The 24105-nt window shown below is 38.7% G+C and overlaps 1 protein-coding gene across 3 annotated transcripts in view; it reads right to left on the reverse strand.

Annotated features, from left to right (window-relative positions):
- The window catches only part of CDC42SE2 (CDC42 small effector 2), a 122654-nt gene that overhangs the window by 18720 nt on the left and 79829 nt on the right, over positions 1-24105 (reverse strand). For all 3 annotated transcript variants that reach the window (XM_082836902.1, XM_082836901.1, XM_082836903.1), the window contains one exon: positions 2078-2179. In XM_082836902.1, the coding sequence (XP_082693028.1) occupies positions 2078-2179 (102 nt within the window). The remainder of the gene's footprint in view (positions 1-2077; positions 2180-24105) is intronic.

Genomic DNA, 24105 nt, shown 5'->3' on the forward strand with positions numbered 1-24105 from the left:
GGTAACACTGTTTTGTGGCACAAACTTGATTTTACCCTAGTACCAAATAATTTCCCACCTAACATGACAAGTTAGGTTTTATAGGTATCTTAGGCCTATTTACAACATCTTTATATTTCTACACGGTACTTTCATAACGCCATGCAAATTCTAAGAAAAAAAAAAATCTGTTTTTCTTCCAAAAGTCAATTTCAAACAAAAGGACTTGGATTTTCTAGTAAGTAACCCTCAGTATTGAGATGATATGTATTATTGTGACTGTGGATATGCATTATTTTAACACAATAAAGTTATATTATTAAAAGAGTCATAGAAACCTTTTCTAGCAATAAGTTAGTATGAAAAGTAGTCTTGGAAAGAACAGTGTATTTAGGGGAAAAAAACCAGTCATCTGGCCATTCAATAATCCAGCGTGGCCTGCCTCTTTCATATGCATCGAGCCATGTTCCTATTACTGTTGCTCAATTCTCAGAATAGATGACCTTAAAAGAAACTATTTCTTTGTAGAGACAACAAACTAATACGTAAACATAGGCAATGAGTACAAACAGCCTTCAGAAGACAGGTTTGGTTCTGAAGAGCTACAACACCTCATAAGAAATCTACTTCAGTAACCAGAGGAGGCTGTCTGGAGACTGCAGGGCAGAACCTCTACAACAGCTGAGGGCCCGTCTTGATGCTGCAGCTCAGTCAGCCCTGCAGGGGACAGTCCTCAAACTTTACCTAACTTGATGGCAAGCAAGAATCATGTACATCAATGACAGGCTTTTCATAGAGACAAATTACCAGATAGGAATCTTGAAGGAAATTCTGAAATGTGCATAAACGAGATTTTAAAAGTTAACTAAGTACTATGAACTAAGAACTTAATTTGTCCTATACAGTTAAATTTTTAAGAACAGAAGTGGGGAAGAAGACATGTCGATGAGAAAGAAATTAATCAGATATAATAAATTTGAAACCGTTCATTTTATTTATATATGCCACAATGACCTTAATATTAACAAAAGTCATAGGGTCCCATTTGGTCTCTTCACTCCACATTAATCCAGGAAACGAAGCTACTGAGTTGTATTTTAACAGCAATCTGACACCTCTTACATTTCCACAAAAGCAGTTCAGTGTACTTTTCCTACAGATTTAAAACAAACAAGCTGTTTCCTTTCCAGGAAGCTACAAATGTCATCCCTTTGCTTACCTAGTAACTGTAGGGACAAACTTGTTTGCTGTATCCAGGATACTCACCTACCTACCTTATAAGTCTCTGTTCTTTTGTTAAGTCTTTTGTTAACGCTATCCAGTAAGTGAGCATACAATGCAGCATAATTTTGTGTTTATAAAAGCCTTATTGACTTTCTGGTTCTAAACACTTGAGGGATCATTTAGACAACTCAGTGTACTTTAGATATGGGGGATAGCAATAGTGGCAGAGCCCTGATAAAAACCCTCTATTGGTTTCTATTATACTGCTCTCTATTTTCCCTTAGATGAAAAATTAAGGAGTAAGAGTTCAGCTGAGTAAATTTAAAGCGTCTTCTGAAATTCACCGAAACCTCTATAAAAGACAGCAAATACATACAAATTCTAATCCTCTGCTAAGTGCATGAGAACTTATGTTACAGTAATAAATAAATAACAAGCATTCTAATATCAGGTAAAGCCTAATATTTTATAAGGGAAATGCAATAAATACGTCTGCAAAAGGCAACTAACTGAACTTAAGAGATTAAATATTACTAAAAAGCTGAGCTCCAAGTTGCTTTGGCGGCAGGGGGCATGAGAATCCATGGGAGAGTACCTTCCTTTCTGAATTCAAATCCTTTAAAAGTTTTAAAGTATTTATTCGGAAGAAAGGTAGCTACAAAGAGTTTAGAAAAACAGATGACTTGGCAAACTACGTAAGAGATTAATTTTTCATTGTTCATTTTCTTTTCTTTGATGCTCACATTAAGTATGTATGCTCAATGTCTATAATACACTGGGCACAGTGCCATCATTAAGAATGTATGTACCTGTTACACAGGTACACATGACTATGCCTGGAGGCCCCACCTGTATGTTCCACCCACATACTTACGGAATTCATCCCACTGAACAGGTCTCCTGACCCCACGTGAGCCGTGTGCACAAAGTTTGTGGGCTCTCCAATCATACTTCGGTCAATCCGCCGGCGCCTTTTCTAAAATATAAGGAATAACGTGTTGAGAAAATGATCTTGTTAACAAAAACTTATTCTGATAGATTTATATACTATGCACAAATGACTTCGTATAATAATATTTTTGCCCAGGACACAAAAATACCTAAATCTTGGTATCACCACAATCACCTCTTATGATGAGATCCCCCAGAGAAATATATGCACAAAAAAATGATTGGTAAAGTAAAATAATAGGTTATTATTTAGAACTTAAAATAGATTATTTGCTCTGACTTTGGCCATCCATATATTTGTATAGCAACCATTTAATTTTTATTCTTTTAAAAAATGAGACAAATGTAAAATTATCATCTGTAACCATCATTCTTAGCAAAGAAGACAGTGTGACTTAAGTGCAGCATTCCGATTTTAAACAAAACATTCTAGCTTGCATCATTAACAGACTGATGCTATTTTGATGGTTGTTACTGAGATTATCCCCAACTACCCTTCACCCGGAAGGAATCTGTCAGCTATCTGTGCAGGGGAGGTTTGGCTCTAGCCCATTCACTGATTTCTGGCCTATTCTGGCTGCAAACAAAACCCTGTCCAAGCAGCCACCCAGGCTGCAGCTTACTGCCTCTTCCTCATTTCTGACCCCACTTCCCAGCAGCTTCCCAGGAACTTCAGCCACAGGCTGCAATCCTTGTTCTACCAATGTGCCCTCCGCCTCACAAGACACTTCCCCACCCTGCTGCTGTGTTAAACTGACCATCCGAGATTTTTCCACAGAAGAAGGTTATCATCAGACCCGAGTGTTCCATGGCTCCTTAGATACTGTGATCAACTGAGAGGGGCCACGGGCACAGCTGGCTTACTGTCCTAATACCATCTCTGCATATCCCCATTTTCTTCCCTTTCAACAGAATACGTCTCCTGAAAATGCCATCTGCATCAAAACTAAGGCAAGTTACAAAGTTGTTGGATTAGGTTAGGTTGCCTCTGAACATAGTATTTTAAGTCTCCATCTACTGAAATGTTGCTATGCTCTTGATAAATCCTAAAAACTTATCCAGATAGACATAGGTGACAGCTCCTCAGGATTAGAACATGATTTTCTACAAAGCCACAGAAGTGGAGAGTTCATACATTAATTTTAGAAGCTAGTATATATTGTTTTACTGCCCTCTAGCTTTTATTGCCACAGATTAGAATCCCAAAAGCCTGTTGTTTTCCCTTGAAGTTATGTTCATCCTCAGAGTCGAACAGTGACTCTGGACTATCTCCAGGTTTGCTGGTTTTCCCTTCCAGTGTTCTGTATGGCATATGGAAGTCCCTCTCTATCTGAACATGGGTTTTCCTATAGCTTACTGAAGTTTCCTTGTATTATTTCTTTGATATTGCTCCTTGTGTTCTTTTTTGCTATTTCCAGAGCTTCTGTTATGTGGACATCTGAATGTGTGTTTGTGTGTCTAAGGAGGGTCGGGGGGGGGAGGGACAGAGGGAGGGAGAGCATGTGTGTGTCTGTGTGTATGCATGTGTGTGTGTATAATCTTCCTAGTTTCTTCCATTATTTGTTTCCTCTTTATAGTTTCACTGCATTAGAAAATAATGCCACTTGATCCTCTTTAGGAATCCACAACTGTTTTCGTACAGTCCAGAGAGAAAAAAAAAATTTTTTAATGATTTAAATGTATTTATTTATTTATTTATGGCTGTGTTGGGTCTTCGTTTCTGTGCGAGGGCCTTCACCAGTTGTGGCAAGTGGGGTCCACTCTTCATCGCAGTGCACAGTCCTCTCACTATCGCGGCCTCTCTCGTTGCGGAGCACAGGCTCCAGACGCGCAGGCTCAGTAGTTGTGGCTCACGGGCCCAGTTGCTCCGCGGCATGTGGGATCTTCCCAGACCAGGGCTCGAACCCGTGTCCCCTGCATTGGCAGGCAGATTCTCAACCACTGCGCCACCAGGGAAGCCCCAGAGAGGAAATATTTTAAGCCTGCAGGCCATAGAGTCTCTGTCAAAGCTCTGGCTCTACTCTGTCATCACAGTGTGTAAGCAGCCACAGACAATGTGAGAACAAATGAGTATAGCTGTGTTCCAGTAAACATTTATGCACAAAAAGGGTGGCAGGTGACATAATGGCCCATAAGTTCTGGCCTGCTGACCCCAGCTCTAGATCAGTAATTTTTTTTCAGTGGTAGATACATTATTATTTTTCTCCAATTATGATTATGTTTTGGAAGCTCTTTGCTATGCAATATTTTTAATCTCTTTGAGAATTTGTATTACATGTTTTCCTTTTTTCCTATCAAAGACGCCTGACTGAATGAATTATAGTCTATAACACCCGGGAGTAAAATATTCATTCCTGTACTTCTCCAAATTTAGTTACTTCAAGCCCCTTTTTGAAGGGTTAAGAAATTCAATCGGTCCTTTGGGGCAGTGTCCCATAGGGTTGTATAAAAATTTCAGGTTAAAATGGTGTCAGTAAGCCAAGGAAGGGTCTAGATCCCGTGTCTATGCTCTTCAATGTTCTGTTTCTTAGCACAACACACCAATTTCCTGCTCTCTTTTCCTTACATGGTGCTACTTAAGGAGGCTCACACAGATTCCCTGCCCCTAACCACAGACTTGTCACCCGCAGCCATCCTTTGATGTGGGACGCCAAGTGCCACCAATGCAGGATAGTCTCTTCCACCCTGTTTCCCATTTTTTTCTACAGACTCTTCGAGTTTGTCTATTTTTACCCACCCCATTCAACATACTTCCCCTTCATACTATTCTCTTCTGAGATGATACAGCACAAATCCCTAAATGAGCCTTGAGAAGCAATGCTACCTTCTCTTTTCTAGGATTAAGGTAGGGAAAAGACGATGTTAACAGTAGTTTTGTGTCTGTTTTCTTCTTAGTAACATACTGTTACATTACCATTAAATTTATCTTGTTAGAAAACTATGTTTCTCAAAGCACATCCAAGTGCATCTTCACCAGCAGAGGACATGAGTTTTCTTGATACCTGAGTAGGACAAATTGTTGGGATTTCTTCCACAGTACGCCCCCTGACGTACTGAAGGAGAAGGAGGCTTCCAGGGTCTCGGCACACCCCAGACTGAGCAGAAAAGGCTAGACGTCTACAGATGAAGACAAAGGATGGCGGTTATGTTCCATGGGCTCATGGCATCTGCCAGACTGAAGACTTCCCCGAAGGCCTTGTGAGGCTAGCCTGCAGGGGCAACAGCTCCCGGGGTACAGATGGTGCCACCTGGCTCAGCCAGAGGGTCTGCTGAAGCAGGTTATGGGCTGGCCTATTTCAGAGAATAAGATCTACTTCCAGATCGTCCCTTGCCCTGTGAACACATAGGACTTCTAACAGTTCTGAATCCACATCATTTCCTCTGGAAGGGTGTGTCTGGGCCTGAGCAGATGGCTACACCTGGCCCATGAATCCACATTAAGGGATTTATTCTAACAGTCGAATTATTGCAAGAAGATGCTGGGAGAGAGGAGTCACCATGGAGCACTCAGGCCACCAGCCATCTTACCCAGAAATGTTTCTTGAAAGATTAATGAATGGATGTGCTTCTAGGTCGATATGCTTCTGAAAGAGGCATATTAATATACACTTATAAGCATAATATGACACTCTGAATAATGAGGGAGGATGTTCAAAAGGAGACAACTAAACTGGTTCAAAAGAGACTACTCTTGGGGCTTCCCTGGTGGCACAGTGGTTGAGAGTCCGCCTGCCGATGCAGGGGACATGGGTTCGTGCCCCGGTCCGGGAAGATCCCACATGCCGAGGAGCGGCTGGGCCCGTGAGCCATGGCCGCTGAGCCTGCGCTCCGCAACGGGAGAGGCCACAACAGTGAGAGGCCCACGTACCGCCAAAAAAAAAAAAAAAAGAGACTACTCTCACAGTGAAAAGCAAAGGACAGGAAGACACCGACTTCCTTCTGTCACAGAAATTATGTTAGGTAATTAATTTATAATCTGAAAATAATGACTACTTTTCAACTTGAACTTTACTGAGTTGGGAATGAGACTTTTCCTTTAGTACTGAAAGGGTTCTTCATGCCATCTACTCGAACCTGGATTGTAGGGTTAGAAGTAGAAGTTTTCTGTCTTTCCTTCTTTAAGGCTAGAAGGAGCACAACTTTTAAAGCAGGGGGATAACATGATCAAAATGGTTTTAAAAGGCATAATAGCTACAGATGGAAAGCAGGTTGGAGGGGTCCAAAAGAAAAATTATTAGAGTAATGTTGGTGAAAGGAGATTACTTGCATTCAACTAACAGCAGCATAAATGGAACATGTACAGATTCAAGCTGTGTTCAGTGGGTAAAATCAAAAGCATCTGGTTGTTGACTGGATTTGAGAATTGAGAGGTAACAGTTAAGAAAGATGCACAGATTTCAGATCTGAATAGAGTGTACTCGATTTAATGGATTAGATAATACTGGAAGAGGGTCAGTCTTTAGGAAGAAGATGAAAGATTCTGTTTAAGACACACCGAATTTGAGACATCTATGAGACATTCAAGTGAGGTTATCAAGAGGGCAAGTTGAATACACAGATATAGGATTCTGAAAAGGGCTAAACTAGAGATAGGAAATTGAGAGTCACCAGAATAAAGCTGTCCAAGTTAATGAGACTTCCTAGGAAGAAAAGTGCACAGAGGAACTCTATATAAGGTTGGTCAGGAAAATAAGCCATTAAAGGAGGCCAAAAAGGAACAGCCTAAAAGTTAGGAGGAAAGTCAGATGTGACTTCTTCAAAGTGTGAAGGAGGGGTTAGGCAATACTCTGCAAGCTGGTGGGAGGTCAGGTGAAGAGAAACATGTTTCCTGGATTCAGCAACATGAAGTGAGCACCTTGGTGATGCTGTGCCAGCACAGTGACAGGAGCTCCAGACATCAGCGGGGGAGTGAGGGGCATCCAGGAGGCGGGGAAATGGAGAACTCCAACACAGACAAGTGGACAAAGTCTGGTCTCTGAACAGAAGACAGACAGCTGTAGCTCAAGGGAGAAGAGGTAATGAGGACAGATTGAATTTTTTCCCTTAAATATGAGAAAGACTTGACTATGCTTAATTTCTGATGAGGCAAATCAGAAAAGACAGAGATAGAAGGTAAAGAAAAATAAAGATTATCAATATTACAAGCCTTCCAGAGAAGGTAGGAGGGATAGGATCCAGACACAGGCTGAGGTGTTCTTTAGACTTCTGTTATAACTTTCTTAATCAAAAACCTGGATTCTAAGTATAATTAAATATTTTAAGATACAAAAACATAATATTTTTCAGACACAAGGTAGACATTTAAAGAACAGCCCACTTTTCTGGTGTGCTATATTGAGAGCACAGGGTACAGACTAGATTTAAATCGTGGGCAAACAAGGGGAATTCCAGAGTCAGGCCTCTGCAGAGAAAAACAGGAAATGGTGCACTCCACTCTGATATGTATTAACTGCTGTCAGTAGCACAGTCACAGTTTTTCCTGGAAACATACTTTATTCTTCTTAATTCCTTATAGGGAACTTTACTAAAACTGTCGACCATCTGAATAATTCTTGCCATCCTTAAAATATTAACTGTTATTCTGCATAAGGCCAAAGACTAGAGGTACACAAAAACGACTAGTTGTATTACAGTGAAGGGGATTAGGGAAAATGTCTCTTCCCATTTAATGCATGTCAATTATGCCTCACTGAAGCTGTTTAAATCTTAGAGTTACATACTAAAAACTTGTTCAATGAAATGTGATATCCAGAATTTGCTTTTAATTATCCAGTGGAGGGGGGTTAATAGGTGAAACAAGATGGTCCCCCCATCAATAACTACTGAAGCTGGGGACTACACACACGGGCAGGTGGCGGGCCGAGGTGTAAGGGGGTCCTCTTCTTTCCCTAATAAGTTTTTAAAAATAAGTTTTTTAAAAGATATGCTGATTCATTTATTTTCCTCCTCGTCTTACAACTTTACATAAAAACTTACGCACTGTGTACTAGTAAAAATGCTGTGACACAAGTACAAATAAACATTTACTTTCATGTCTGATTTCCATCAGAACGTAATCTTGTCCTCATTCTTTCAGATGCTTTACAATTCTAAAATTCTCTACCCACTTCCTGTCTTCCTCCCCAAACTATAGAAGACATATGTGAAGTTTTTCAGAAATACACTGCAGAGCTACCTCATCAATATAAGGCTAGCTACAGTATCCATTTAGTTTAACACTGCTCTTTATACGCTTCATTCATGCACTCCCATCACATGTTCCTTCTTTGAAAATAAAAGTTACTTGGCAAATATTTATTTTAAAAACCTGGAATGTAAAATTTACAGAAAAGATTATTCTGAGATTATTCTACCAAAAGACCCCTCTTCTCTGGTTTCACACTCATATCTGGCTACCACCTCCATCCCTCTGCTTCTGTGTATATCGTGTATGGTGGCCTTCTCCAATACATCCTAGGTCCCCTTTCTTTCCTCTCCCATGTCTTCACCTTATTAGCTCTATGCTGATGACTAGTAAGTCTATTTTCTCTTTTCTGGGCATTAGGCTACACATCCAAGTGCTTACCGGACATGTCCATGTGAATGTTGAGAGGATACTCAAATTTCCTATGTCCACAACTGAACATATATAATCTTATTTCTGTAATCTATTCTTTCTCTTCGTGCCCCATTTTGGTGAACACTTCCACCAGTACTTCAAGCCAGGTGTGAAGACTGTCCCTCACTCCTCCTCCTTCCTCATACTATCACATCACATCAGCATCACATCCTGTGGATTCTACCCTTTCACTCTCTCCATCCCCATGTCACTGCCACAGCCTTACTTGCAGTCCATACCGCCTTCCACCTACATCACTATAGTAGCCTCCAAACTAATTTGCTTCAAACTTTACAACATTCCTTCCCCTCCCAATATTCTTTGCGCTGGATTTAGATGGACCTTCCTAAAGTACAAAACTGATGCTACTCACCACTTTAAAATCCCTCAACGGCTTTCCAAAACTTGCAGGCTAAATTCAAAATCCCAAAGCCTATGAAATCCTGTTTCTCTCTCTAGCCTCCTCTTTTTTTTTTTTTTTTTTTTTTTGCAGTACGCAGGCCTCTCACTGTTGTGGCCTCTCCTGTTGCGGAGCACAGGCTCCAGACGCACAGGCTCAGCGGCCATGGCTCACAGGCCCAGCCGCTCCGCGGCATGTGGGATCCTCCCGGACCGGGGCACAAACCCGTGTCCCCTGCATCGGCAGCCGGACTCTCAACCACTGTGCCACCAGGGAAGCCCTAGCCTCCTCTTTTAATACTTTCTTGCATTCTAAGCTTTCATCTGCTACTTGAAATTCCCTAAATATGCTATGATCTCGCTCTCTCTCACTTGCTCTGCCCTTGACCTGAAAGGATCCTTCCTACTGCTCCTTGACTAACTCAGGCCTCATACCCTCTGCTCTGAGGTTAGATGCTCCTCCTCTCTGCTCCCAGAGAACCTTGTGTTCACCTCCACCAAAGTAAAATTTACATCTCGCACCAAACTGAAACTGTCCACTGGATGGCACATGTGCTCCTATATGGAGAGGGCATATAAAATGTTAGCTCGCAAGGACCAGCGCCATACAGAGCACAAAGCAATTCATCAACACACGTTTTTTAAATGAATACATTTATGAATATATAAACATTACAGTCACATTGTTTTTAAGGCTTAACGTTTTAAACATTTTTGTAGCAATATAAATGTTCCATCTCCCTCACATTTCTACAATATTGATCAAATATAGCTTCCAGGAAAACAGTGATTACTCAATCACTTAAAAGTTGAAACTTCCTCTAAGACTTTCTCTGGGCAGCTTCGTGTGCAAACACATGCCACTGAGGAGCAATTTAAGGCCAGATCCCAGAGGGTAACAGGAGGCCTAAGGTAAAAGCACAGGTGGAACAACCTCAGGTCCTTCTAGAAATGGAGATAAAATGTAAATAAAGAACAAAATGGTCTGCCATCTGGAGCAGGGGAAAAAAGCTAGGGCTTTCGGGCTACAAGATAGCAATCACTTATGCCAATGTGGACTAAATATTTGAAAGGTTGAAAGAGAGTGATATACTACTGACTTAACTTTGCGACCTGGAGAGAGAAAGCTGAGAGAGTATAACCACATCCCCTATCTATGAATATATCAAATAAACCCACGATTCCCAGACTGTGTCAAGTAGCTGGCAAACATCAAGGGACCCCATGTGGTATTTTCAATTTGAGGGAAACACAATGATACTCAACATGAAGCAGCCTGGGACCTGGGCCCCTTTGCTGCAGTGCTTGCACCTGGACACACCTCTCCTCGAGCAACAGAATACAAAGAAACTGTAGGGGACTAAAAATAACTGCCTGCATGCCCAGTTGGGGCAAATTCCGAACAGAAGATAAAAAGAGACCAAAACACCCAACTGCCACCACTTTCGAAGAGCCCAGAGCAAAAGCAGGGGGTCAGGACTTCCCTGGTGGCACAGCCTGCCAATGCAGGGGACACGGGTTTGATCCCTGGTCCAAGAAGATCCCACATGCCACGGAGCAACTAAGCCCGTGCGCCACAACTCCTGAGCCTGCGCTCTAGAGCCCATGAGCCACGACTGCTGAGGCCCACTCGCCTGGAGCCCATGCTCTGCAACGGGAGAGGCCACCACGATGAGAAGCCCACGCACCGCAGTGAATAGTAGCCCCCACTCGCCACAACTAGAGAAAGCCCGTGTGCAGAAACACAGACCCAATGCAGCCACACATACACACATAAGTTAATTACTTTATAAAAAAGCAGGGGGTCGGGAGCAAAAGCAGGGCACTGCACATGCGCCCTGCACACACCACCACAAAGGGGTGGGCAAACCACCTAAGCCGGCGCTCCAGCCCGACTCCTACCTTCATCCCATATAAGGAACAAGCTTGCCCTGCCTCAGGGAGTGAGCAAGCAAGGGTACCCGTTGTTTGTTCCCCCTCACCTCCCCACTATAGCAGGGGTTCCAATAAAGCCTTGCCTGAATTTCTTGTCTGGCTTCTGGTCAACTTCTATTGATTAAGAAGGCCAAGAACCCTGGTCGTTAACAAACATACGTACAATACTGTGTGAACTAACTCAAGATAATTCAAAATTTCAATCTTAGAGAACACACTCTTTTCAACAACACATCTTTGCAAAGCACAGTTTTTCAGTGCCTGCTGTGTAAAAAGCCCAAGTATTGTACAAAAGTCAGTATAGAACTGGAAAAGAGGCTGGTGGTGTTCAGTCTGATCCTACGGTTTGAGGAGTTGTGTAAAGCCTAATAGGCACACATATCCCATAGGTAATCAAGGTTATTTGGGAAAGAAATAATTTATTTTTTCTTTCTATATATGTGTATTATTTTTTCAAATGGTGACTCAGTTTTTAGAACATAAGTACTAAGTTGTTTAGACCAAACTAGTTAATAAATAAATCCATAAAGCATTTCTCTTGGCCTGGGAACACCATGAAAAAAATTACTGAAGTGTTAAGGGCAACAAACACAGAAGTTTGGGAGCCTCTGAAATAAGCTAACTTTTTGAAATATTGAGAGTATAACTAGGCAGTGGGCATTTCTTAAAAAAACAGTAACTTTTTATACTATTCTACTGACAGTGTTCCCCTAAATACATGAGCTGCTTTCAAATTGCATCCTATTATCCATCCAGTTCATACAACAGTGGGGAAAAAATGACTAAAAAAAGCTAAAATAACATAAAAATAGATTTGATTTTTTTTTATAGTAAAGGAAAAGGATTTTCCTAGTGAGTCTTACACAAAAATGAAAGCAATAGTTATGGCTGCAATGTCAACAAACTATGTGAAATGCCCTCACCCAAACCCATTCCCACGTGGCACTGCCTATTCATCCCTTAAGACTCAGCTCAAACATAACCTTCTGAGTTGAGGCTGCTGGGTATTCCTTGGTTTAAGTATTTAGAGCACAAGGCTCATTATTTCAATTATAACACTTAAAAATACTGTATTATAATTTATCTGCCCACAGTTTGATTTTCCTACCGTGCTAAGAGTTCTTCTATGACCACAGCTGTGCCTGATACATTGGAAAATAAATGGCTGCTGAATGAATAAAAGGATTTTAAAGAAACAATGTCAGCTCAGTTCTCTAAAAACTGTTTGTCTTATCCAATATTATGACCAAATATTGCTCAAGGACCTATCACATATGAAGATGTAAAAAAAAAGAAAAAATATATATATATATGATGTCAATTCTAGTGGATTTCATAGTTCTGCCAAAAAAAAATTACTTACCTGTTTTATTTTTCTGCTTTACAGTAATGCTATCTACCATAGAGTAGTTCTACTGTCATCACTGTTCTAGCTTTTATACGGGGTGACACCTCAAGAGCAAGCTTTACTGTATATCAGAATCACTGCAGGGGTTTGTTAGAACACAGGCTGCTGACCTTGCAGAATTTCAAATCCACCAGGTTTGGGGCAGGTCCAGGAACGTTCATGGCTAACAGGACACCAGCTCAATGGTTTAGAAACACTGGTGCTGAAGATTTACAGCTAAATATTTTAAAACAATGGGTAATTCTTAAGAGTCTTACTACATGCCAGGCATATTTCCAATCACTTTAAATACAGGAACGCATTTGATAATACCTTGAAAAGCAGTGTGTGATGTTTTAATATTCCCTTCAAATCCAAGAAACTCTGGCAAACTCTCACTTGGAATCTCTTGACGATTGCTCACGTTCCTACCTTATATTCACATTTGTTAATCTCTTGAACTCCCTGAATAATATTTTACAATTTTTGTGTGTGTTTTTAAATTATTTAGAGAGCCATTAGGCTGAATGGTTTTTCTCATTAAGAACAAACAACTCTACAACCAAGCCACCAAAGAATGTTTTTTAATCAATAGTTTTCATCAAAAAGAAGAGCCTATTCACTGTAGCAAACAAAGAAATACTTCTCAACCAGCTATCACCCCAGAGCTCGGTGCACAGACAGTAGTCAGACATGCCTATCTCCCCTAGTCTTTCCCTGGAAGAGGTCTATTTGCATATTTTAAAAGCTACTACCTGAGGGTCAAGCTTCTAATTTAGCACACACACAGAGATAGACTAAGATACTGACCAGAAAGGAGGCCACTGGGCACCATCTCCACGTTTTTCCTCTTGCCCATTCCAGGTTACCCAGAGTACTGCTTTTGCAGCTGACTCCCAGGGGTGACACTTTTTGATTGCCTGGCTTTGGTGGCCAGCAGGGCTTCAGGTCACAGGTCCCACAGCACAAAAATAATCAACCAGTTCTTAACTAGCTATCCCCCCAACGGCTCAGTGCAGAGGGAACAGACAGAAATACCTAGCTCCCAGAATTTCCGTGAAAGGGGTCTACTTGCATAGTTTGAAAGATGCTGCCTGAGGGTCTGACTTCCAGTCAGCCTGCATCTAGGTGCTAACTGAGATCCTCCCCCTTTGGACACTGAAAGGTTTAGGCACACCCTCAATGACAAAGAGGTGGCTTTGGACAATCACAAGGTTTGAGAGACAACCAAGACCTTGGGCCAGGCTGAATGATAAGGTTCAACTCCTACACATGACCAGTATGTCACACCTGGCAGAGGTGGCTGTTTTATATAATGCACAGAAACCAGCACAGAGAGCCCAGGAAAATGAAGAAACAGAGGAACATGTTCCAAACAAAAGAACAAAATAAAACTCCAAAAATAGACCTTAATAAAATGGAGGACAGATCATATGTTAAGCTACAGTTTAAGTCTTAATAAATTTAAAAAGACTGAGGTCATATCAAGCATCTTTTCTGACCACAATAGTATGAAATGAGAAATCAATTACAAGAAAAAAAGTGGAAAACCCACTTTAAAAACATACTACTAAATAACCAATAGGTAACAGAAGAAATTACAAGGGAAATCAAAAAACATTTTGAGAAAAGTAAAAATAGATATATTACATACCAATCTTATGGGATGCAGCAAAGGCAGTACTAACAGGGAAGTTCATAGCAATAACCAACTATGTTAACAACAACAAAGAGCTCAAATAAATAATGTAACTTTTTACCTCAAGGAATTAGAAAAAGAGCGAACTAAACCCAAAGTTAGTAGAAGGAAGAAAATAACAAAGATCCAAGTGGAAATAAATGAAAAACAAACTAAAAGACAATAGAAAAGATTAACAAAACAGAGAACTACTTTTTTAAAAGACAAAATAGAAAAACCTTTAGACTTACAAAAAAAGAGAATTCAAATTAAATTAGAAAAGAGGAGACATTACAACTGATACTACAGAAATACAAAGAATCATAAAGACTACTATGAACAATTACATGCCAAAAAACTGGACAACCTAGAAGAAACAGATAACTTCCTAGAAACATACAAACCTACCAAGACTAAACCATGAAGAAATAGAAAATCTAAACAGACCAATAACAAGCAAGGAGACTGAATCAGTGATCAAAAACCTCTCAACAAACTATAGGACCACATGGCTTCACTGGTGAATTCTACCAAACATTTAAGAAGAATCAATACCAATCCTTCTCACATTCTTCCAAAACAATCAAAGACTACACTTCCAAATTCATTTTACGAGGCCAGCATAACCCTGATACCAGAACCATACAAGGTCAGTAAAGAAATTACAGGCCAATAATCCTGATGAACAAAGATGCAAAAATTCTCAAGAAAATCTAAAGAAATTAAATTCAACAGCACAATGAAAGGATCATACACCATGATCAAGTGGGATTTATTACAGAGATAGAAGGATGGTATACCACATTAACAAAATGAAGGATAAAAGTCACATGATCTCAAAGAAGCAGAAAAAGCATTTGGCAAAATTCAACATCCTCAATAAAGTGGGTATAGGGAGCTCATACCTCAACATAAAAAAGACTGCACAGATATGTCTCATTTCATTGCACTTTGCTTTATTGTACCCCACAGATACTGCGTTTTTTTACAAATTGAAGGTTTGTGGCAACTGTGCATTGAGCAAATCCATTGGCACCACTTTGCCAACAATATTTGCTTACTTTGTGTTTCTGTATCATATTTTGGTAATTCTCACAATATTTCTTTTTTTTCACTATTATCATACTTGTTATGGTGATCTTTGATATGACTATTGCAAAAACATCATGACTTGCTGAAGGCTCAAATGATGGTTAGCATTTTTTATCAGTAAATCGTTTTTTAATTAAGATACGTATTTTTCCTTAGAAATAATGCTATCGCACACTTAACAGACTACAGTATAATATTAATATAACTTTTATATATATTGGGAAACCATAAAATTCACTTGACTCTCTACTGCAATATTTGCTTTAGTGTGGTGGTCTGTAACTTGATCCACAATATCTCCAGGGTATGCCTGTATATAACAAGTCCACAGCTAACATGAACTCAATGGTGATAAGCTGAAAGCTTTTCCTCTAAGATCAGAAACAAGACAAACATGGCCACTCTCACCACTTTTTTTCCATATATTGAAAATCCTAGACAGAGCAATCAGGCAAGAAAAAAAAAAAAAGGGCATCCAAACTGGAAAGGAAAAAGTAAAATGGTCTTTATTTGCAGATGACATGATACTACATATAGAAAATCCTAAAGACTCCACCAAAAAACTGTTAGAACTAATAAGCAAATTGAAATTCAAGAATGAAATTGAATGGTGGAACGGAACAATGGAAAAGATAGTCTCTTCAATAAATGGTGTTGGGAAAACTGAATAGCCACATGCAAAAGAATGCAACTGGACCAAAATCTTACACCATACCCCAAAATCAATTCAAAATGGATTAAAGACTTGAATGCAAGACTTGAAGCCATAAAACTCTAGAAGAAAACACAGGGATAAGCTCCTTGATATCACTCTTCGCTATGATTTTTTGGACTTGATACCAAAAGCAAAGGCAAAGCAAAAATCAGTAAGTTGGACTACATGAAATTAAAATTTTTTGCACAGCAAAGAAAACTAATGCAGTGAAAAGGCAACCTACAGCTACAGAATGGGAGAAAATATTTGCAAATAATATATGTGATAAGGAGTTAATGTCCAAAATATATAAAGAACTTATACAACTCAGTAGTTAAAAGCAAAAACAAAACCAACCCAGTTAAAAATGGGCACAACTGAATATTTTCCCAAAGATGACATACGGATGACCAACAAGTACATGAAAAGATACTCGATATCACTAATTAGCAGAGAAATGTAAAACAAAACCAAAATGAGATACCACCTCAGACCTGTTAGAATGGCTATTATCAAAAAGACAAAAGATAGCAAATGTTGGTGAGAATTGTGGAGAAAAGGAAACCCTTGTGCACTGCTGGTGGGAATATAAATTGGTGCAGTTGTTATGAAAAACAGTACAGAGGTCCCTCAAAAAGTTAAAAACAGAACTACCATATGATCTAGCAATTCCTCTTCTGGGTATACAGTCGAAGGAAATGAAATTGCTATCTCAGAGAAACATGCATCTTCCTGTTCTTGCAGCACATTTACGACAGCCAAGACATGGAAACCACCTAAGTGTCCATCAATGGCTGAATAGATAATGAAAATGTGATGTGTATGTCCACATAAGTATATATAGACAGATATATGCATATACGGATAGATATGTGTGTATCTATATATACACAATGGAATTTTATTCAGCCATAAAAAAAAGATGGAAATACTGCCATCCGTGACAACACTGATGAACGTGGAGGGCATTATGCTAAGTGAAATAAGTTAGAAAGAAAAGATAAATACTATACCATCTCACTTTTATCTGAAATCTGAAAAAACCTAACTCACAGAAACAGAGAACAGACTAGTGGCAGCCAGAGGCAGGGGGTGAGGTATAGGGGGTGGAGGTGGTAGAAATGGGTAAAGGGGATCAAAAGGTACATACTTCCAATTATAAGATAAGTAAGTTCTGGGGATATAAGGTACAGCACGGTGACTACAGTTAGCAATACTGTCGTGTATATTTGATTATTGCCAAGAGTGAATCTTAAAAGTTGTCATGAGAAGAAAAAAATTTTTTAACCATATGAGGTGATAAGTTAACTAAACTTACTGTGGTAAGCATTTCACAGTATATTCATTTATCAGATCATTATGTTGTACTCCTTAAACTAACACAATGCTATATGTTAATTATATCTCAATAAAACTGAGGTGGGAGGGAAAACCTACTCCTACTTATAGAATGGAGGTAGTGAAATAAATTTCAGGTCCATCATTCCCTCATATGATCTACTTCTCACCATTTTCATTCCTTACCTCTAGGCTCTACCAAGATTTCTATTCAATATAACAAATCACAAGTGTGAGTCATGGTTTTATTCCAATAATGATTGGATAAATCCTAAGCATACCAGGATGATTACGAAGAGGTCATATATCTATTTACAGATATCAGTGATGATGTGAGCTACTAAATTCACTATCTCCTATTTGTGTCCATGAACTCCTTTACTGCTGAGTCTGACCAACTTTGGAGGTAATATTATATAAATTACATTATCTTATACTCTACAAATAGTAAGCAAAACATTAATAGAGCAACTTTAAAAAAAAAACGTTACACATAATAAGGTAACTGTGGGAAAAAGATATTATTACCATGACTTTATACAAAAATGATTCAGAGGATTTTATGACCTGTTAATATTTAATGAGTTATGATACAGTGCTCAAAATGATACATAGCACTTATAATTTGGCGGGTAGGATGAAAACCATATGAATAAACTGCATAATACAGAGCCCTCTACCTTTTGCTCACTACCTTTATACAAAGTTTACTTACTATGGCACAAAAGTCAAAAGATAACTGAAGCTAACTGCTTATAGACTCTAGCTTCACTGGAATTCTGCTAAAGGTGTATATAACTAGCATTAAGTCTTTGGCCTCCTTTCATTTTTTTCACTTTGGTTATTCTATCAATGTTTACTTCGGCATTTGCTAAAGAGATTCAAGTTTCTGACATTCAAAACTTATCATTTCCCAAAAGGTAAAGCTGTTTGTGTAATTCACATATCCTTAGTTTTCAATTTATTTTTACTGATTTGGATTAACTTTTTTTTTTTAACACCTAAACAGTAGCTTAGGATATTCTAGACCGACAACAAGTAATCTTTTTAAATTGTTCTTAAAGGATTTGAAGCAGCTTTATATAACATTTTTACCAGAGTAGTTAATAGATATTCAGGCTAAGTGACATTTTATTTCTATCCTTCTGTATAAATAGGCACAAATCTTTATTGTGGACATACACCACTTCTTTCTACATACTTTGTTCTAGAAGTAGCAACCCACTTCCTTTCCTTTGGGGAAATCACCGCTTCCTGACCCCAACCATATGATTTTGATAGGCTGCCAACCACAGTAGTCGACAACCCTGACCACGGGGTGTGCACATGACACAAACTGGACCCAGAATCCTTCCCTGGGAAGGACTAAGGGAGATGTCCTTTCTTCCTCATGGTGGTTAAACTGAGATGATGAACCTGGAGCTGAGGTCAATCATGGAAAAAACACCCACCTCTAGTCAGAAAGTGCAAAGAATCAAGAAAGAGACAGAGTTGAGAATCTTAACAGTGTCCCAGGTCCTGGATACAGATGTTTAAGAAGCCAGATCCAGCTTTCCCATGGGTAGTAATATGAGCTGATAATACGACCTATGGAAGTCTGGTTTCTAAGATCTTAACTAAAAATCGATGATTAATATGTCAAGATTAATATTAATCTTTGATTAGTAAGACAAATGGAAGAGAAACAAGGAGTAGACTGCAAAGATTAAGAAAAAAAATCTGCCCTTCAATAACTGAGTAGCTTACTTTGGATTCCAAATTCTCATATTTAGGTCAAACTTCAGAAAATAATAAACGTTTTCAGTATGCCAACTTGTACTGTATGAAGATACATTCTGGGAACAATAAGTGATAATTCTACTTCTCTGGTTTCTAGACTGTGGTGCACTCACTGGAATGCCAGCAGTGGCCCTCAGGTTAAAAGGCTTATATAAGGAGGCAATTCTATAAAAGATGAGAGCCACATCACCACAGAGAAATCCAAACACGCAAGTAGAGTTACAAGCAGGGACTTCGATCTAAGTCAAAGTACAGAAAGGCAAGGCATTTCATACTGGAAATATTTATAAATAGGTGGGTTGCTGGTAACACACTTAAAATTCAATCCTAAGTGCAGTACTGTCTTTACTTTGCCCTTTAGAGTTTAGTAGGTAAGTAGCCTTTTCCCACGTAGTATAAGTTTCAAAGTTGGTAACAGATGAGAAGTTCACAGGAGGCCCCAACATTTGTTTTTTATAAGGAATCTCTAAGCAAGTTTATAGTGATCTTTTCAAGGGCAAAATTGCTAAATGCAAAACTGAAGGAACTAGACGCTCTCCTCTCTCAGTGAGAAACCTGAAGCGAACATAGGGATTTCCTTTTCTCTTTCTATTTAAGGTTAGTATCTTGTTTAAGTCACACGTTGCAAGTATGAAAACTGAAATACAAAATAGGCTTAAAACTAACAACCTGAAATAGCTTCTCTAAGTACTAATGATATATTTTTCAATGCTTTTGCATGTTAAACCCTTTACACTAGAGATTTCTGCTACCACAGGGCCACTTGAGATTGTTTCTGTACCCTGTATATACATGCATATGTGTGTGTATAGTAGAGCTAACTTCAGGAAATCACTGTATACTGAACATAGAAAATGTGGTATAATACAATGGTCTACCACTGATATTATTGCAGTGAGACCTAAATTGGACTTCTCACCTCTGGAACTAAAGACAATAAATTTGTGTTGTTTAAGCCACTAAACTTGGATAATCTGTCACTGACAGCCACAGGACACTAATGTACCTAGGGAAAGCATATTACTTGCCAAGATCCCACAGCTAACTAAAGCAGGTCTGGGAGTCTCCCTTGTCCACTGTCTTTCCTTTACACCACCATATATACAGTTATTCTAAAATAAATACCTTTGTGTTTCAAAAAAAGTTATGTAATTCCCCCAAACACTTAATACATAAAATAGAAAGAGAAAAATCAAATGCTTATATTAACTTTTTGTAAATATTGTTCACAATCAAGCCAAGCAATGTTCTACAATTAATTTTTCTTGTACTATGTTTGTGTTGAATTGCTTTTTGTTTGCTTAACTTCCTATGAAACTAACATTAATTGTTGCAATACCATCCACAAATTTCTTGCAGTACAACTGGTTAAACAGCTAAACAACTAATCCATATAGTCTGAAATGTCACTAAATGGAATGGGTATTTTTCATTCAACTGGCCTTCAACCAAAACACTTACACTGTTTTTTAGTTCAGGGAAATGTTCCTGTATTATTATTGGGTTGTCCAAAAAGTTTGTTTGGGTTTTTCTGTAAGATGTTACAAAACCCCCAAACTTTTTGGCAAACACTTTGATAATTTATTCTCCTCCAATGCCCCTTTCTTCTACTTTGTGAAACTAATTAGGCAGATTTTGAACCTTCAGGATTGATCATCTAATCTTCTTAGCTTTTCCCTTCTACTTTCCATCTCTCTTTGTTTTACTTTGTTTTTACTCTCTATTTCTTTGTTTTACTTTGTTTACAGATTTCTTTATCTTCCAGCCCTTCCACTGGACCTCTTTATCTCAGCTATATCATTTCCAAACACTATTTCTTCTCAATTTGTTCTTTCTGTCCCCATTCCTGTGTAGGCACACTGTTCTTATTTAATGGGTCCAATATCCTAATCATCTGAGGAATATTCACAGTTTTTATTGCTTTATTTTAGTTCTTTTCTATTCCCTGTATCATCTATTTCCTCTGAGTTCTTTCATTCGGTTAATTTCTTTTAGCTTTCCTCATGCCTGATGATCACCGACCATCCAAATGAGGCTTAGTACACATGTGTCAGGCATGCTGAATGGTGGGTTCAAGGACAGGTGAGAAGATGGTAAAACTGGCTTTTTCCTTGGGGAGCCCACAACCACAGAAATCACCAGGTCTCTGCAGAGCCGGTCAGTTATCTAGAGAACGATCTGCTGCAGGCCAGCCTGAGCAGTTCAAGCCTAGTTGCAGGCCTTCCAAGAGCAAGGCAGTTAAGACTCTGGTTTGCTTCTGGTCAGTATCCCCCTGTGCAGGCAACTGGGTGTGGCTATGTTCTGCAAATTCCAAATCTATCATCTGTGTTTTATTATCTTTCATCCATACTTATGTTTTGTCTGCATTCTTTTCCTTTGTGGGTTTTACCCCTTTTTGCTTTTTAAACTCCTTTAATGTCATGCAAAGTGGGGTTTCAGGAGAGAGGAGACTGTACGTGTGTGCTCAGTCCAACATCCTCTCTCTGTTACACACCTGGATCTCTCTTCCTGGTAATTGAAAACCAAACCAAACCAAAATACTTCTGGTAAGAGACCAATTTTTCAAGCTTTAAAGGTCCAGTTCATTTCAAATAGAACGTGCTTGAAAATAACCAACAGAGATTTAAAACACAACAAAACAAAATAAAATCAACCATTATTTAAAATGAGAGGAGGGCTTCCCTGGTGGCGCAGTGGTTGGGAGTCCGCCTGCCGATGCAGGGGACACGGGTTTGTGCCCCGGTCCAGGAAGATCCCACATGCCATGGAGCAGCTGGGCCCGTGAGCCATGGCCACTGAGCCTGCGCGTCTGGAGCCTGTGCTCCGCAGCGGAAGAGGCCACAGCCCTGAGAGGCCCGCGTACCGCAAAAAATAAATAAATAAAATAAAGTGAGAGGAAACTGCAATTTGTCAACTAAACATTCATAAGAGCGCTTACTGCATGCCAGGCACTATGCTAAGCGCTTAACATAAATTACCTTATTTAATATACTTTATTATCTACTTTAATATATTTAAGACTATTAGATAGGTGTCATTATTCCTATTTGCAGAGGTCACACAGTATTCCTATCTGCTCAAGGTCACACAGTAAATAAGCATTGGGATTGCAATTCAAACCCTTATTTGAACAACTCTTAAGCTCATAGAAAACCAGATCTCCTATGAAGAGGGTAGAAAAAAGGGAAAAACTTGTTTGGTTTTTCATAACTACCCATAACTTTGGGGCTCTTAAAAATGAGATCAATTTCTGACAGCTAAGCACTACTGAAAGCACACTTGTCTTATGTTTCTTAGTAACTATATCTGCTATTTTTTTTAACATCTTTATTGGAGTATAATTGCTTTACAATGGTGTGCTAGTTTCTGCTTTATAACAAAGTGAATCAGCTATACATACTTTATCTGTTCTTAAGGTCAGTGAGAAATGACATCTAGTAACTCCTTTATTTAATGTATGGGAGATTCTGTTTATCCTATATGCATGACTGACAGCTAATACTATTTCCAGTATCTTAATGATTTTTGAATCCATGCATATGTGCATAACGGAGACATGCAGAAGGATTTGTGCATGTTAAGACTCCAGTGAGGACATCACCCAACTGCTACTCAGGTAGACACTCAGGTAGACACTCCAAGAACAAATAAAACAAAATCAAAACCACAAAAAACAGAGTGATGGGTGTGTGTGTGTGTGTTAGAATGGCAGGCACTTATATCATTAAGTTAATATGTATGAAAGCATCATTAAGTTAATATGTATGAAAGCATTCAAACTAAGATCTGTAAAAATGGCAGATAATAATTAACATTTACTGGCAAGAATTTTTTTTTTTTTTTTAATTTGGCTGTGCCTCACAGCTTGTAGGATCTTAGTTCCCTGAGCAGTGAAGGCGCCAAGTTCTAACCACTGGACCGCCAGGGAATTCCCAAGAACCTTTTAAAATGTTGAAACACTGCTGGTTTCACCATAACTTATCAAAACTAGTGATGTATTTTTGCAGAGTCTTATAATTCAATTGCATATCCAATGTGTGTATACATGTCCATTTGGGTAAAATTTATTGAAACACATACTAGAGAAAACTAGTCTTAAAATGCCAAGGCTTTGCCATTAACTCACTAGGCTTAACTTAGTTTACTAGTTCACTTAATAGTTTCCAAATTTGTGTGTGAGTGATGCATCTGACTAGATGTTTGCTTAGATGCCTTTAAGACTATAATTTTATGATTGTATGAAAATTATTTTCAATTCACAAATGAAAACAGCTAACAAATGACAAACCAAAACAAAAAAGAACAAATGATGTCTCACCTGCTAAAACAGAGGAGTATAAGCATAAAAAATAGCTCTTCAAGGAACTAAAAGAAAGGTCAATCTACAAAAGTAATTGGAACATGAGCACTAGAAATATCTAAAAAATTAGAAGAATTTTTACTATGTACAGAGGTGATAAGAGACCAACCTTTACTCAGTACTTAAAGGACATAGAGCTGAGCTCTTAGAAGCTGTCTTGCATATGCGAGCTAACAAAATTGATCTGTAATATTTTCTACCCATTATAAGCATGTTTAAGGCAGAGAAAGATGGAAGAACAGAATGGTTTTTATCATGTGTTTATATCACAGATGAACAGATTCTGAAGTGCTTTAAAAATGTCCTATATAGTATTGACTTCATAATTATTAAAATACTATTATAGTATTAGGCCCCTAACTGCCCTTTAATCACAGATTACATCAAGTTTACATAAACATTTTATTCTTCTACAACCATGAATAGTTTATTAACTAGACTTTACCTGCCTGGTACTGATTTCCTTTCTTTCTTTTGCCTTTTGATTTTTTTTTTTTTTTTTGCCTTTTGATTTTTAAAATAATAAAATTGAGATCCTTAACTTTCCCTCCTATTTGTATATGCCAAGGCCATGTGAGAATCAGGACCCAAACCACTAACTCTGGACAAATAAAGGCTTAATCCTCTGTATCCTTGCTGTTTCTATGTTTATAAAACCCAAGAATCAGTAAAACAAAACAATGCAAAGGTT

The sequence above is a fragment of the Leucopleurus acutus genome, assembly GCF_964270905.1.
Source record: "Leucopleurus acutus genome assembly, chromosome: 3".
In the NCBI taxonomy this organism is placed as follows: domain Eukaryota; kingdom Metazoa; phylum Chordata; class Mammalia; order Artiodactyla; family Delphinidae; genus Leucopleurus; species Leucopleurus acutus.